General features: G+C 43.6%; 1 protein-coding gene across 2 annotated transcripts in view; it reads left to right on the top strand.

The window, feature by feature from the left end:
* The window catches only part of LTN1 (listerin E3 ubiquitin protein ligase 1), a 48,166-nt gene that overhangs the window by 15,162 nt on the left and 17,050 nt on the right, over nucleotides 1-15,954 (top strand). For both annotated transcript variants that reach the window (XR_004987033.1, XM_036432660.2), the window contains exons 8-18: nucleotides 151-341; nucleotides 928-1,063; nucleotides 3,612-4,421; nucleotides 4,720-4,761; nucleotides 8,123-8,312; nucleotides 8,979-9,218; nucleotides 10,670-10,823; nucleotides 11,793-11,937; nucleotides 12,318-12,504; nucleotides 14,045-14,204; nucleotides 14,931-15,035. Coding sequence is in view for 1 of the 2 variants with exons in the window: in XM_036432660.2 (XP_036288553.1) it covers nucleotides 151-341; nucleotides 928-1,063; nucleotides 3,612-4,421; nucleotides 4,720-4,761; nucleotides 8,123-8,312; nucleotides 8,979-9,218; nucleotides 10,670-10,823; nucleotides 11,793-11,937; nucleotides 12,318-12,504; nucleotides 14,045-14,204; nucleotides 14,931-15,035 (2,360 nt within the window). In the remaining variant the exon portion in view is untranslated. The remainder of the gene's footprint in view (nucleotides 1-150; nucleotides 342-927; nucleotides 1,064-3,611; nucleotides 4,422-4,719; nucleotides 4,762-8,122; nucleotides 8,313-8,978; nucleotides 9,219-10,669; nucleotides 10,824-11,792; nucleotides 11,938-12,317; nucleotides 12,505-14,044; nucleotides 14,205-14,930; nucleotides 15,036-15,954) is intronic.

Genomic DNA, 15,954 nt, shown 5'->3' with positions numbered 1-15,954 from the left:
ATTTCAGAGTTTTAGTTTATAAAGACAGTGGGAGATGCTAGCTTTTTTAGGTAGAATACTTGATTTTTATTTTTAAGACCTATGTGTCTTCTCTGTTAGTTGGGAAAATTATGTTTATAATCTTTATTATTATAATCTTTCTTTGGTTAGGACTGTTGGCTTCATGTAAATGCAAAAAAAAGTGTTTTCCCCAAACTGTCAGCTGTGGTTCGTGAAGGTGGTCGGGGTCTTGCCACTGTTATATATCCTTATCTTCTGCCGTTCATCAGCAAACTCCCTCAGTCCATCACAGACCCAAGGCTGGACTTCTTCAGAAACTTCCTCACCTCTCTAGTTGCAGGGTAAGGAATTTAAAGTCTTGATCTTTAAAAATATTTGTTATTGTTATCAGAGAGGAAGAGAGAGGATGAAAGAGAGAGAAACATGAATGATAAGAGAGACTCATCGATCGGCTGCCTCCTGCATGCCCCCTTCTCAGGATCAAGCCTGCAACCCATGCATGTGTCTTAATTCGGAATCAGACTGACCTCCTGGTTCATAGATTGAAGCTCAGCCATTGAGTCACACCGGCCAGGCTAGTCTTGCTCTATAACGTGAAGGAGTTTTCTGTTATTTTCTCAGATGGGTAGAACACATATACATTAGTGTCTTATTTAAATTTTCCCAAAATTGCTTTACTGTTCATTTAACACTTTTCAAATTTTTAGAGAATTAAATTGAAAATGTTCTTGGGTACTTGAGACTTTTTTCACAGTTCTTCAAGTTTACATTTTATCAGACTGTATTCTCAGTTTTCAGTTTAAGAATTTTATTTGTAAAAATTCATCTTCTTTTGGTGGATGCCTTTTCCATGGCTTTGTTTTGGTGTTTCTGCATTGCTTATATTCTTTTCTATGAAAGAGTAAGCCACAGTTTTTGTTATTTCAGGCTGTCAACAGAGAGAATCAAAGCCAGCTTCTCAGAGTGCTCAGCAGTGATGTCTGCTTTTTTTGAATGCCTGCGTTTTATAATGCAGCAAAGCTTAGGTGAGGAGGAGATGGAGGAGATGCTCGTCAACGACCAGGTATGCATAGTGTGAAACCACCCGGACCTCACCCTGACCATGAAGAGAACAGCTCTTTGAGTCTTGTTGCCATTTCTGTTGATTAGCCTTCCTCCTAAGGGTGTCACAGCTGGTAGTAGAATAGTCTCATGCTATTATGTCTGGGGACTAGTCTCTGGATGTACAAGCCCTGCCTGTTTTAAGAGTTGAAATGCAAAATGGAATTTAGAAATTGCTATTTGTGACCTTTTGTATTAAGTTTAAATGATGCAAACAGTTATTTAAAAACTAGAGGCCTGGTGCATGAAATTTGTGCATGGGGGTGGTGTTCCTCAGCCCAGCCTGCACCCTCTCCAATCTGGAACCTCTCGAGGGATGTCCAACTGCCATTTAGGCCCGATCCCAGTACTGCTGGTTCCCAATCGCTCGCCTGCCTGCCTGCCTGCCTGATTGCCCCTAATCGCTTCTGCCTGCCAGTCTGATCACCCCCTAACCACTCCCCTGCCAGCCTGATTGATGCCTAATTGCTCCCTTGCCTGCAATTACCTTTTTATTATATAGGATATTTACATACCTGTATGCTTTTTAATATGTACATATTTTTACTGATTCCAGAGAGGAAGGGAGAGGGGAGAGAGAGAGAAACATCAGTGATGAGACAATCATTTATTGTCTGCCTCCTGCATGCCCCTCTTGGGTATTGAGCCTGAAACCTGGGCATGTGCCCTGACCGGGAATTGAACTGTGACCTCTTGGTTCCTGGATTGACACTCAGCCTCTGAACCACGCCCAGCGGGGCCTTGTATCCTTTTGTGAACAGCTGTGCTTGGCTTTTAGAACCAGGGATACAAGCAGGTTTTGGAATAATGGCTCTTACGGTGGAATATTGATATAATAAAAGCCCAGATCCTCCTTGCTTTCACAGATAGTCAACTTCTCTTATTTTTGTAATTTAATAAAAAGGGTTCTGATTTCTGTAGGTCTTCTGTGTCTTTCATAATGGCTTAGAAAATAAGAAAACTTGAATAACTTCAGAAGATGAAGAGAAAACTATATTATCTGTTAATGACATTAATCTTGGTTAATCATATAAAAACAAAGTAATGCAGGGGGAATAGTGTGAAATCATTATGCTCTTTCTATGATATGAAAATTATTTTCAGGTTAACTCTTTTCAGAGTTCGGGGGTGGGAATCCATGTTTTTTGTTCATTAATTATGAACATTTATAATATCGGGTCTAGTAATAATTAATGTCATTTTTAAACATTCGTTTAAAATCTTGCTTGGTGTTGACTTGTATTGACATAACCTTCAAACGTGGTATCTACAGAACGTGTGAAGTGCAATTAACAAGTTTTGCTTGAAAAAGTTTGTGTTTGGTTTGGTTTTTGTTGCAAAACTAGGGCTAAGAAGATGGCGGATGAAGAGCATATTTGGCACTGCATGCTTTACGAGTTCCAATTAGGAAGAAAAGCAAGTGAGGCTGCAAAAAACATCTGTAGTGCTCTTGGTCAAGATGCAGTTAGCGTCAGAAAATGCCAGCGTTGGTATGAGAAATTACGCGAGGGAAATTTTTCGTTAGATGACAAGAGTGGTCGAGGCTGTGTGTCCAGTTTTGATCAAGAAGCTCTTCAAGCTCTTTTGGTGCAAAATCCTCAAATTACCCAACAAGAGCTTGCGACAACTTTAAATTTCCAATCAATTGCGTGCACTTGGCAAAGTCCAAAAGTTTGGAAAATGGGTTCCTCATGAGTTGACCGACATCAACCGTAATCAAAGAGTCACAATTTGCAGTTCGCTCCTCTCTCGTCAAAACCATTTGCCGTTTTTAGAGCAAATTGTTACCGGAGATGAAAAATGGGTGCTATATGTTAATTTGAAAAGGCGGCCTCAATGGTTGGACAAAAATGAGGCTCTGCAGCCCACGCCAAAACCTGACTTGCATGCGAAAAAAGTGATGTGTGTTTGGTGGAATTTTAAAGGAATTGTTCATTATGAACTTTTACCATCTAACCAAACCATTACAAGTGCAGTGTATAGTGCCCAATTGGAAAGGTTAGCCCAAGCTTTAAGAGAAAAAGAACCCGCGCTGATTAATCGGAAGGGCGTAATTCTTCACCACGATAACGCACGACCGCATACTGCAAGAATCACTGCTGAAAAACTGCGCCAGTTGGAATGGGAAGTTCTCCCTCAACCTACATATTCTCCTGATATTGCCCCTTTCGATTACCATTTGTTTCGTTCTTTGCAAAACTTTCTTGGAAAAAAATTTAATAATGAAGAATGCCTCAAAAATGCATTGACCGAATTTTTTGCATCAAAATCACAAGAATTTTACAACAGAGGGATTAAAATGCTTCCTGAGCGTTGGGCACAAGTAGTAGAAAACAACGGCAACTATATTGTTGATTAAATTTTGTTGTATTGTTTAAATAAATTCGATTTTAAAAAGTATTAGAAAACGACATTAATTATTACTAGACCTAATATTTTGCAAATACCTTGTTTAAATGTTACATATTTCTCCTGAAAACTGAACTTTTCTGTTTCACCTTACTTTTCAGCTGATTCCTGTTATTGACACAGTTCTTAAAGACCCAAGATTGCATGATGGGCAACTCTTTGACTATTTAGCAGAAACTTTAAGTTCTTGGGAAGCCAAAGCAGACATGGAGAAAAATGATAAAGCGGCTCAGAACTTGGAGAAAGTGCTGCTGAATTTCTGGGAAAGACTCTCCGAGGTCTGTTACAAAAAGATCAACGTGCCAGAAGCTGATGTGAAGTGTGTTTCAGGTGTATCGAGCCTTCTGCAGGTCCTTCAGAAGCCGAAGAGCTCACTGAAGTCAAGTGCCAAAAGAGCGGGTAAGGTTAGGTTTGCTGATGAGGTCCCTGAAGGTGACGACCAGAATGAGAAGCGTGTCTCCTCCGAAGGGGAGCACAGTGAGATCTGTGCATTAGTGGCTAAGCCTCTCCCCCCGCCTCCCGACTCAGACTTGATGTCTCCGCGGCGGAAGAAACCGCTGGAAGACTTAGTCTGCAGACTAGCAGAGATGAGTATTAATTATGTCAATGAACAGAAGTCAGAGCAACACCTGAGGTTTCTTTCCACTCTGCTCAGTTCCTTCTCTTCAACCCAAGTATTCAAGATGCTACTAGGTGATGAAAAGCCGAGTATCGCCAAATCCAAACCTCTGGAAATAGCCAAACTTATACAGAGAAACCCGGCAGTGCAGTTCTTATACCAGAAAGTGGTGGGTTGGCTAAACGAAGACACGAGGACGGAGGCCGACTTCGTGGTGGACATTCTGTACAGTGCCCTTTGTTGCTGCAAGGATGAGAAGGAGAGGAAAGACATCCTGGATGATCTCACTGAGGTATTACCGCTGGGTATTTTTTCAGAGGAATGGTGTACCCACCTGTGATCACAGACAAGTAAAGTGGGTCCTGCCGGGTGGTGAGGGGGTGGTTTCTGAGGACAAGCAGTGTGGTGACTGTGACTTGGGAAGCGGTGAGACAAGAGCTTGGAAGTAAAAGGGTTAGTGCTTTCACTCCATGCGTTACAGTTGGACGAGCTAGAAAGGTTTTATTTTTCAGTGATCACAAGGTTACTTAATGTACTTCTATATGTGTACTGTTTGTTCAGAGATTGTTCCTGACTCTTTCTTCTTTTAGGTGGATCTGAAATGGAATTCGGTTCTTCAGATCATTGAAAAGGTATCACAGGGATGATTTCCTTTTTCTTTTTGTGTTTATGAGTGTGGAAACATTAACGCCGCAGTCACAATCACTCCCTGGAATGTGGTCAGGTGTCTGTTGGAGGACTTCCTCGTCCTTGTAACTTCCTGTAGCTGGGAAGATGTGGTGCTTGCCTTTCTGTAGTGTTTTTCTGGTTAGGCGTACCAGGGGCGGATAAACAGGCTCTGGAATATCCAGGGTTTCTTCTTAGCAGGAAACAAACGCAGGGTTAAAAGCTATTTTTTAAACAAAGGCTGAAATTTCTACTCTTACCCTCGTTACTTTTCCTTCTACATAAAGGGACTGAGTGGCTCTAGCTTTGACTAGAACACATAGGGCAATTGTTGGCTCAGCTTCCAACATTTGATGGCCTCTGGACTAAATAAGAAATTGGTGATGAGAATAATGAAAATAAATCAAGGAACATAAACAATTTTGAAAGTTAAAATAGTTTCAGTATTTCCTAATGAAGGTACAGATGTAACTTAACACATTTCTACCCCTAGAAATTTTAGGACTAGGTACCTATATTTTTAAAGCATTTTTAGGTTATTTTTAAGTTTTACACAGATAACTCTTTAATTTACAAGTGTTTTTCTATCTGTTTAAAGAAGATTTTGTTTTTTGTTTTTAAGAGAGGAAGAGAGAGAGAAAGAGAAGCATTAGTGATGAGAGAGAATCATTGATTGGCTGCCTCGGGAAGGCCCCACACTGAGGATTGAGCCCGAAACTCAGGCATGTGCCCTTGACCAGAATTGAACCTGGGACCCTTCAGTTCTCAGGCTGAGGCACTATCGACTGAGCCAAACCGATTAGGGCTTTTCTCTCTTTTAAAATTATGTTACAGCTCTGACCACATAGCTCAGTTAGAGCGTTTTCCTAATAGACCAAGGTTGTGGTTTTGTTACCTGTTCAGGACATATACAAGAATCAACCTATGAATGCATAAATAAGTGGAGCAACAAATCAATGTTTCTCCCCCCCCCCCCCCCCGTCTCTCTCCCTCTCTTTCCGCTTCCCTCTCTCCCTCCTTCCCTCCCTCTCCCTCTCCCATCAGTAAAAAATAACTAAAAATAAAGTGAAGTGATGGTGTAACATAAGTAAAATTTATCACCTCACCGTTTCTCAGTGTGCAGTGCAGTAGTGCTATGTGCTCTCAAGTTACTGTGCAGCTGGTTTCCAGAGCTTTTTCATCTTGCAAAACTGAAGCTCTGCCAGTTTAACAGTCACTTCCCATTTCCCCCAATAGTTTGTTTTTACAAAAGAAAAACAGAACGTTACCGTTTTTTAACGAGAAATGTGACTTACCAGGCACATCTTTGCATTCGCTTATCCAGTGCCTTCTCTCCCCATAGCCGGGCGGCGTGGAGCAACAATAACAGCGCTGCCTGCGGGTCTAGAGTCAGAGCCAGGGAGCTGGGACTGATGAGAGCAGTGTGCGCACTGCCAGCTTGGAAAGGACCTGCACGCAGTCCAGACACGTGCTGGGAGGTCATCCTCCTGGGCAGGGTTTGCCTCCCTCACGTGCATGTAGGAGGCACTCCCTCTCCTTAGAGCTGGTCTCATTCTTTCTGTAGCTTGGTTAAAACAGAAGTTGAACTTCACATCTTGCTAACCTGAGACACATTTTATTCAGAAGGCTATTTTCTGGATTCTGTAAAATAGATTGGTTTATTTGGTAAACTGTAGTAAGAAAGCCTATTTTGTAGCTGTCTAAACTCTAGTTTCCCTTGTTTTTTAATGCAACCTCATACTCTGAGAAGAGTCCTATAGTCACCCTTTTTAAAAACAACCTGAATTTTGTATCTAGAAGGGGACCTTAGAGATTTTCTAGTTTAATCTTCATTTTTCACATTAGGAAATAGGTGCAGGTTGATTTAAGAGATTTGCCAGCCCTGGCTTCAGGGATAGAGCATTGGCCTGTGGACTGAAGGGTCCTGTGCTTGATTTTGGTCAAGGGCATCTGGCTGGGTTGCAGGCTCAATCCTCAGTGTGGGGCTTGCAGAAGGCAGCCAATCCATGATTCTCATTGTTTCTCTTTCTCTCCCTTCCTCTCTGAAACCAATAAAAATATTAAAAAAAGAGAAGGAGATTTATCCAATGCCCTAGTCCAGTAGGTTGTTCAGTTGGTTGGAATGTCATTCCATATCAAAAGGTTTCAGGTTTGATTTCCCATCAGCGCACATAAGGTGCTAGTTGGATCCCTGGTCCAGGCCTATATGGGAGGCTCCCTCCCTGCCTTTTTCCCTCCCTCCCTCCTTCCCTCCCTCCTCCCCTCCCTCCTTCCCTCTCTCCTTCCCTCCCTTACCCCCTTCTTTCCCACTATCCCTTTCCTCCCTCTCTCTGAAAATTAATGAAAACATTTATTCAGGTGAGGATTTTTTTAAAAGATTTGTCCAAAGTCATAAAGCCAGGATAGTGGTAAAGCTTGGGCTAAAATAAAAGCACTGGTTATCTACATTTTTTTTTTCATTTTTATTGAGAATATCACAGATGTCCCCCTTTACCTACAATTTTTTAAGTAAAAGGATAAACAGTTTTTCAGGCACTACCCAATCCACACTTGGAATTTTTTTTTTCTCCATAGATTGCTTTGAAATGAACCAAGTTGCAAATTCCTTTCTTCTCAGCCCTTAAAGCAAAAGAAGCTCGGGGAACATGGATCAGCATGCTCTTGGGGTGGATTTACACCTTTTTCCCTTGCTTCCCCACCCCATGAAAATAAACCAGTTGCTGTCAGATATCAGGCCCTGGTAATTATTTCAAAGAATTTGTGGAAACAATAAGTCCCATTACTCCTATTGAACTAATTTTCCATTATTACATATTAATTGTTCTTTAAAAAATTAATGAACAAAATTGCATACCTATAGAGCATTTTAAAAAAGTGTCCTCAAAGTCGAGCCCTCTGTTGTTGAGCATGTCTGCAGTGTTGATAGGTGTCAAAGAAGTTTAAGACAGTCTCTGCTTTCAAGGAACTGACAGTCTCATTGGAAACAAGACACACGCAGATGAAACAGTGTAAATAATAATACAGTCCAGTAAGTGCCTTAGACAGTCTGAGACAGTTAGCGATGAGCATGGGCTGGAGAAGATGGGGTTCATAAAGCAGGCGGGATTGTGATGAGTGGGTAAGAGGGGGTACTCATGGTGGGGAAGATGGATGAGAAGAGCATAGAGTGCAGTGAGCAAGGCCTAGTGGCCCAACCTTAGACGTGAGGAGGAGGGGGCGTGTGCCGGGCCCCGTGACAAAGGGAGGCATGCGGTCTGGGACGAGGACTCCCTCAGGCAGGTAAAGTGCTGACTGTATTCCTAACCATGGCTCTAATTGTGGTTTTAGGCATGTTCTCGTTCAGATAAACATGCTTTAGTAATTTCTTGGCTGAAAGGAGATATCCTTGGAGAGAAGTTGGTAACCTTGGCAAGTCATCTTTGCAACAAGGACTTGGAATCCACAGTGACGTCTGAACCTTACTTCTCAGAAAGATGGGCGCTCTTAAGCTTGGTGTTATCCCAGCATGTTAACAACGGTAGGCAACATTGCGGCTTCCTCTTTCCGTGGGTTTCATGCTCCTAAGTTTGCATATTATTGGTTGAGAATAACAAGACTTACTTCATTGAAATATCTTAATTGTATAAGTACCCTAAATGTTTGCTAATCTTTGTAGCATGACTTGGATGACATTTAATATCTTTAGTGTATTATTTCTAAAGGGTTTTGAATTTAGCAAAGTTCTTCGCTCTAATTTTGTAGAGCATTGTTTTTAAATCTAATGTAAAAATGCTTTTTTTTTAAAGTGTTATTTTTATTGATTTCAGAGAGGAAGGGAGAGGGAGAGAGTTAGAGACATCCATTGTGAGTGAGAATTATTGATTGGCTGCCTCCTGCACGCCCCACACTGGAGATCGAGTCCACAACTAGGACATGTGCCCTGACCAGGAATCGAATCGTGACCTCCTGGCTCATAGGTTGATGCTCAACCACTGAGCCACGCCGGCTGGGCTAGAACTGCTTTTCCATGTGAGGGCTTTTCTGTGTGAGAACAGTTTGGCTAATGGGATTTTCTTTTGTCAAATACACTAGCACCTTTTTTTTGTTTGTTTGTTTTTTCCTTCTTTAACACATAGACTCAAGTGGAAGTTATTCAAAATTATACTGCTAATATTTTCTATTGTTTGTGATTATTTTTCTCTAGATTACTTGATTGGAGAGGTATATGTTGAAAGAATTATTGTTAAACTTCATGAAACCCTATCCAACATAAAGAAACGGTCAGAAGCTGACAGTATTGACTCTTCAGTGTCTTTCACCTGCGATGTGGCCTATGCCTATTTCAGCTCAGCGACGGGGCACCTACTGGTGCCGTCCTCAGAAGACTTGCTGCTCACTCTCTTTCAGTTGTGTGCTCAGAGCAGAGCCAACGCCCGCCTGCCAGGTAACAGCCCCTGCTCACCGGTTCTGCTGGACTCTGGCCCGGACCTTCGCATGTCAGTGCGAGGCTTGGTTAACGGAGTCATGCTTTTGAGTAAAGGGCTACAAATCATAAACACTTTCAGCTTTGAAACCAGGTTAAGGATGTATATGGATGTGATGTTTCAAGTTCTTCTGTGATAGCATTTTGCAAGGGGCCATGGTTAGAATGTTAGCCCCTTTACTCAGGAGCTCTGGTAGTTTGCTTAATTTCTTCATGCCTTATTTTCCACATTTATTAATATCTCTTTCCTTCTCTTAACATATGCAGACCAGTAGTTTTATTGCTAGCTTTACCAGTGGCCAGATAAGTTTCTATTGAATGAGAACCAAAAATGTTTTATGTAAATGTTAAAGGCACGCTTTAAAATTAAATACCCATTACATTTTGAAGTTATTTATTACATGTTCTTACAAACAAATAACTTTTGAAAGTATGATACTTTGTAAAACACTATGTAATATGAAGCAAGAATTCTCGTGATCCGTCCGCAATGTTAATAAACTTTCAGTCTTGATGTATGTCAAAATGAAATTTAGATTGCCTTTTTTAAGGATTATATTCTGCCTTGTGTTAATTTAGACTTATTTATAAAAGGAACATTTAAAAAATACTACTGATAGGAAGCCCTCCTGTCCAACCCTTCTTCAGTGCTAACTTCTATATTTGGAAAAGGAATACTGTTTTTCACACCTAAAGGATTTCAGGGCAGAAAAAAAATCTAACTTTAAAAATCTTACCATTTTTTACCTGACGTGGCATGAGCTAGCTTTATTATTGCATATTTATAACACATTTTGTTTGACATTGAATAGCAATTTGGTTTTCTTTATTATTATTTTAAAATATTTTTATTTTTATTGATTTCAGAGTAGAAGGGAGAGGGAGAGAAAGATAGAAACATCAAGGATAAGAGAGAATCATTGATCAGCTGCCTCCTACATGCCCCCCCACTGGGGATCAAGGCTGAAACCCGGGCACGTGCCCTTGACCAGAATCGAACCTGGGACCCTTTAGTCCGCAGGCCAGCGCTCTATCCAAGCCAGCCAGGGCTGTTTTCTTTTTTAAATGGCACCTTAGAAATCTGAGATCTGGCCGGGACCGGTTTGGCTCAGTGGATGGAGCGTCGGCCAGCGGACTGAAGGGTCCCGGGTTCAGTTCCGGGCAAGGGCATGTGCCTTGGTTGCGGGCACGTCCCCGGTGGGGGGTGTGCGGGAGGCAGCTGATCAATGATTCTCTCTCATCGATGTTTCTAACTCTCTATCCCTCTCTCTTCCTCTCTGTGAAAGATAAATAAAATATAAAAAAAAAAAAAAAGAGAAATCTGAGATCTGCAGTGAGTTCTTTCAGATGTTTTATAATGATTATATTTACTTCAGCGGGTTTACAAATTACTGTTGACATTTTGATTTTAGACTTTCTTGTCTGTAAACTGAAGAATACATGGCTCTCTGGCGTGAATTTGTTGGTCCACCATCCTGGCCATCCAGTTCAGCCGAGTGCCTTCCTGCGGGCGTCGGCGCTGTGGCTGAAGAACCAGGCTCAGTCTCCGTCTCTGGACATTATGAGGTGACCATTTCTGTGCTCATTTGCACACCATCTCTTATTACTTGATCATTGTCCTTAGTCAGGCTTCATACTAGTGTGGGGTGCCTGTGGAAAATGACTTGTTAGGTAAGAAAGTGCTAGGACTCCCGAGAGGATTTCTCCACGTGGGTCATAAGCTCCTGGAAGAAGAATCCCGGCGTGACAGGCCTGCCCACTCCTGGCTGCCGTGGCGGGCGCTGGTGTCCTCCGTCTCCCCTGGGCGGTGTGACCACAGCCTCCTGGAGGGTCATGTGGCCGTTCTCGCCCAGTTCCCTGGCGTCTGACAGCCACTGTCTTAAGGCATTTGAATTGCAGTGTACGTCACAGCTCTTACTAAGTCCACGTATTACATTGAAAACTAGTCAGATGCACCCAGAGGCCTTTGGGGTTGAGACAAACACTTTCTGGTCACCGTGCTCTTTTATGGAAGAAGGGAGCTGTGTTTCAGAAAGATCGGGTCTGAAATAGGTCAGGTCCCCTTCGTGCTGAGGTGGAAGTATCACTCAATTTAAAATCACAATCATGGGAGCCGAAACTGGTTTGGCTCAGTGGTAGAGCATTGGTCTGCGGACTGAAAGGTCCCAGGTTCGATTCCGGTCAAGGGCATGTACCTTGGTTGCGGGCACATCCCCAGTAGGGGGTGTGCAAGAGGCAGCTGATCGATGATTCTCTCTCATCGATGTTTCTAACTCTCTATCCCTCTCTTCCTATCTGTAAAAAATCAATAAAATATATTTAAAAAATAAATAAATAAAAAAAATAAAATCACAATCATGGGACTGCGTCCCCAGTGGGCCTGTGTGTGGGAGGAGTGGCATGGAAAGGCTGCTGCCTGTGCTGCTCTGGCGTTTTGTTCAGGTCAGCTGTCGCCTGCCGTGGCATTGACCATGTGCCAGGGCGTGAGGTCATTCAGCCTAACAGCAGCGACTGAGTCCTCTGCATTATTTTCAGTCTCCAGGGACTCTTGTCTGCTGCTGATGATTTGCTGAAGAAGCTCTTAGAGAGTGAAGACACGTCCCTTCTGGGCATCTACATTGCGAGTGTGATGCCAGACCACCGGGAGTGGGAGAAGATGAGACGGTTGCTGCCGAAGCAGGTATGTTTGAGGCCGGAGAGCATTTCTCACTCTGAGGTTTGGATTTTGTGTGAGTGTAGATGTATTCATTTCTGGTGAAGAAAAGCAAGTGAGTGAGAATAGAGCTCTCTTTGCTCTGATGCCTCAATGCTCTGTATCGTGTGTGATGTCCGTGGGTCTGCAGGAACATGCATGTGGGAGGCTCCAGCAGCAGAAACCAAAGCCTAGGCTTCTAACAAACTAAGGTGCTAACAGACTAATAGTGAGCAGATGCAGCTTCATTTCTGAAGTCATTTTAGTGACGATGTGAATGTTCTGATAACTATTTTTCCTGTCATATTTGTACACTAGATGGTAAATAGAATATGTAATGATTGTGCATATAATTTATATTTTTGCAGTGGTTGCATAGACCTCTTTTAGAAGGACGACTGAGTTTGAATTATGAGTGTTTCAAAGCAGATTGTAAAGAACAAGATACAAAGAAACTCCCTAGCCATTTGTGTACTTCGGCATTATTGAGCAAAATGATATTAGTTGCACTGAAAAAGGAAATAGTCCTAGAAAATAATGAGCTCGAGAAAATAAGTAAGTATATATGAGCATAAATACAAATTTTGAAATATTTTTGATTATACTGCGATTTAAGTCTTTAAAGAATCCAGAATCTTCAGTTCCTAATTAACTCTTTTAGGAATGGGAAATTTGAGCTCAGTTAAGTGATGAATGTTCAGTTGCAAGTCGGGTGGAAACAGCGAAATCTTGGCTCTCGTCAGGTGTTGAGCAGAATTTGGTGTCAGAACACTTTTCAGACCAGCAGGACATCAGCATCAGCGACCCTGTGTCCTGAGCCAGGAGAGCATCTAGCGAGTCTGGTGGCTCCTCGAGGGCCCGACCTAATGTGACGTGTGGACCACTGTATCTTGGTCTCCGTCGGCTGAACCTTCTTCCTCGCGAGTGGGCTCAGATGGTGCACACTCCCGGTCCATGTAACCGTACAGGGTGGCCCTAGGGGTGGAGGGCCTTTCCAGTTCCTGTGTCGGCTCAGGGGCACGCCCTTAGCCGGGACCTCGCTGGGCGGAGGCTGTGCCGAGGAGGCAGGGAGCACGGCCTGGCCAGCTCCACGTGCTGTGAAGGGTAGGAGCTGCGCACACAGGATGGTGCTCAGAGGGAATCTGTCCCAAAGCTGAACAGGGAAGGAGAGCATCGTGTTTTTTGTTCACTGGATCCCTGATTCCAAACGGACAGCATCATGTATTCAATCTTGTCAACCCTACCAGTTAGATGCTACTGCTCTTCTGATCTTTCCTTTCCTCATTTTTAAAAATACTTTTATGGATTTGAGAAGAGAAGAGAGAGAGAAACATCAATGATGGGAGAGAATCATTGATTAGCTGCCTCCTGCATGTTCCCCCACTGGGGGTGGAGCCCACAACCCGGGCCTGTGCCCTGACCTGAAATAGAACTGTGACCTCCTGGTTCATAGGTTGATACCCAACCACTGAGCCACACTGGCCGGGCTGTTTTTCTTATCTTGACTTGCTTAGAATTACTTAGCTTGAAAAGGAGAGGATTAGATATTAGCCAGGTCTCTAGCCTTCTGACTTCAAAATCCAAATCACACATGGATTTATAAAGGAGAGTTGTGACTAAATTTATAATAAAAATCTCTGACATGGCAGGTTTTGTGAAAGATACTTGGTCATTTAATTCTCTCAACAGTCCCGTGAGGGAGGTTGTAGTTTCTAATTGATAACTTTGTGGACAGCCCATTGGAAGGCAGCTGTGCCAGTCACCGAGGCCCCGCCCCATGCTGTATCCTGCTGTCCCATTCTTAACACATTGGTCGGAACGTCTCACTCAGGCCTGGACCTGAGTGTTTATCTGGTAACTAAGGCTCCTGTCACATTTCTAACTACTACAGGAGGGACGAAATAAGATTTGGGAGAGGAGTGGTATGTTGTATCAAACACATGTTCTCAGTGCTCATTATCTCGAAAATCCCAAAGCAGATTTGAGTCATTTCGCAGATCTGAGACCAGTGGACAGAAACCAGTGTTGGGAAAGGGGCGGAGTGACAGGATGGAGGTTGTGGGCGAGCGCAGATGCTGACGGGTGCCCTTCTCAGCCGCAGAGCTGCTCTACGCACTGCAGTGGTGTGCGGAGCTGGACAGCCCCCCTGCGTCCCTCGCCGGGTTCCGTGAAGTGCTGGAGAAGATGGACATTACCTACGATAACTTGTGTGGGCTCGGCAATACATCTGGCCTTTTGCACCTGCTGTTCAACAGGTAAAACTCACTTTCTATTTCCATTTTTTAAACGACCATTTTACTACTTTATGGCTTTAAGCCCTCTTCATACCAGTTTTTCAGTCAGAGGATGATCTAAATTAATCCACATTTTTTATAAAAACTTATGGGTACTAGGTACTCTTTGTTTTTCTGGGGAGATGTTTGAACTTGGCTGGTTATTAAATGTAAAAATGTGTTCAAGGGGCAGGCGATGAAGGAGCAGCCTGTGGGCATGGCTTCAGCTTGCCTCCTGTGCCCCTTCTGCTGCTGGGGGCTCGCGGTTGCATCTGATCTTAGAACCTGGGTCCTCCCCGGGATGAGGAGCTGGGTGGGAATACGTCGTCGCAGAGGTCGCAGCAGGCAGGTGTCTTGTGGCTGAAATTGCTGGCTGACCGCTGGACAGGGCTTTTCCGCAGTCCCCCTGCACACTGCCCGCCAGGACGCCAGCCTCCGTGTCCCCGGATGTGTCCTTTCCCAGTTCAGCCTGGCGTCGCGCAGGCCTGCTGTAAGGGCGCCCACATGAGGACACCGGGGGCTGGGCTGCCCTGTGTTGGGAAGTTCTGTCACGAGAGCGCTGCTCCCACCCTTCCCGTCATGGCAGTTGTTTGGTGCAGGAGTCCTGGGGAGTTTCTGTAACAGAAATCCAGAATTGATTGAATTCTGTAACAGTTTAAAAATCTGTATAAGTACCCTTTCTAAATAGGTTTTCCCTTCCTTTTTTAGATCCATGGAACATGGCACACTGTGGTCTCTCATAATTGCTAAGTTGATCCTTTCAAGAAGTGTTTCACCTGAGGACGTAAAACAGCTTTACAGGAGGAAAGAAGGGTATGCCTGTTTACTCAGTAATCTTTGTAATGTGACCACCGTGGCTCCCTCCAACTACTAGTCGCTAAGGAATCAGGAAAACAAGGTGTAGGAGATGCAGAAATTAAGTTAAAGGAAACGAGAAAGACAAAGCAATTTCGATCGTTTCGCAGGGGTCCTCAAACTTTTTAAAGTGGGGGCCAGATCACGGTCCCTCAGAGAGCTGGAGGGCCGGACTATATGAACTACTAATTCCTACTGTAACACCTCAGCTGCGCTCACTGTCCAAAAAACCTGGCGGGCCGGATCAGACTCCTCTGCGGGCCGCATGTGGCCGTAGTTTGAAGATGCCTGGTTTAAGGCTTGGAACACACTTTTATAATAAGCAGTTTTAACTTTATAACACTTTTTAAAAAATATTTTTTTGATTTTTTACAGAGAGGAAGGGAGAAGGATAGAGAGCTAGAAACATCGATGAGAGAGAAACATCAACCAGCTGCCTCCTGCACCCCCCCCCCACCGGGGATGTGCCCGCAGCCAAGGTACATGCCCTTGACTGGAATCGAACCGGGGACCTTTCAGTCCACAGACTGATGCTCTATCCACTAAGCCAAACCGTTTCGGCTTTATAACACTTTGTTGTAGAATTTCATACTTGTTTTACACAAGTAGCATTTCATAAACTTGTTCTCTTTCCCCCAAAATCTCTGTTGATGTCTTTCCTTTTTCTGTCTCCTGCATCCTTTTCCATGACATCATTTGCTCTATGGAAAGTTCCTTACTCTTCTCTGTAGGGTCATCCTGTGGAGGCATATTCTAGAAATTCAGTAAGTACGTCCTCAAGACAAAGAACTACACTGTGGTCGGACGTGCGAGGGATGTAGCCCGATCTGCTAGAGAGGGGCCGGGCACCCGAGGCAGCCCTGGCTGAGGCTCCCCA

Source organism: Pipistrellus kuhlii, unplaced genomic scaffold (genome assembly GCF_014108245.1).
Source record: "Pipistrellus kuhlii isolate mPipKuh1 unplaced genomic scaffold, mPipKuh1.p scaffold_m20_p_115, whole genome shotgun sequence".
NCBI lineage: Eukaryota > Metazoa > Chordata > Mammalia > Chiroptera > Vespertilionidae > Pipistrellus > Pipistrellus kuhlii.
Note: the sequence above shows the minus strand (reverse complement) of the source record. Positions and strands in the feature narration are given on the sequence as shown.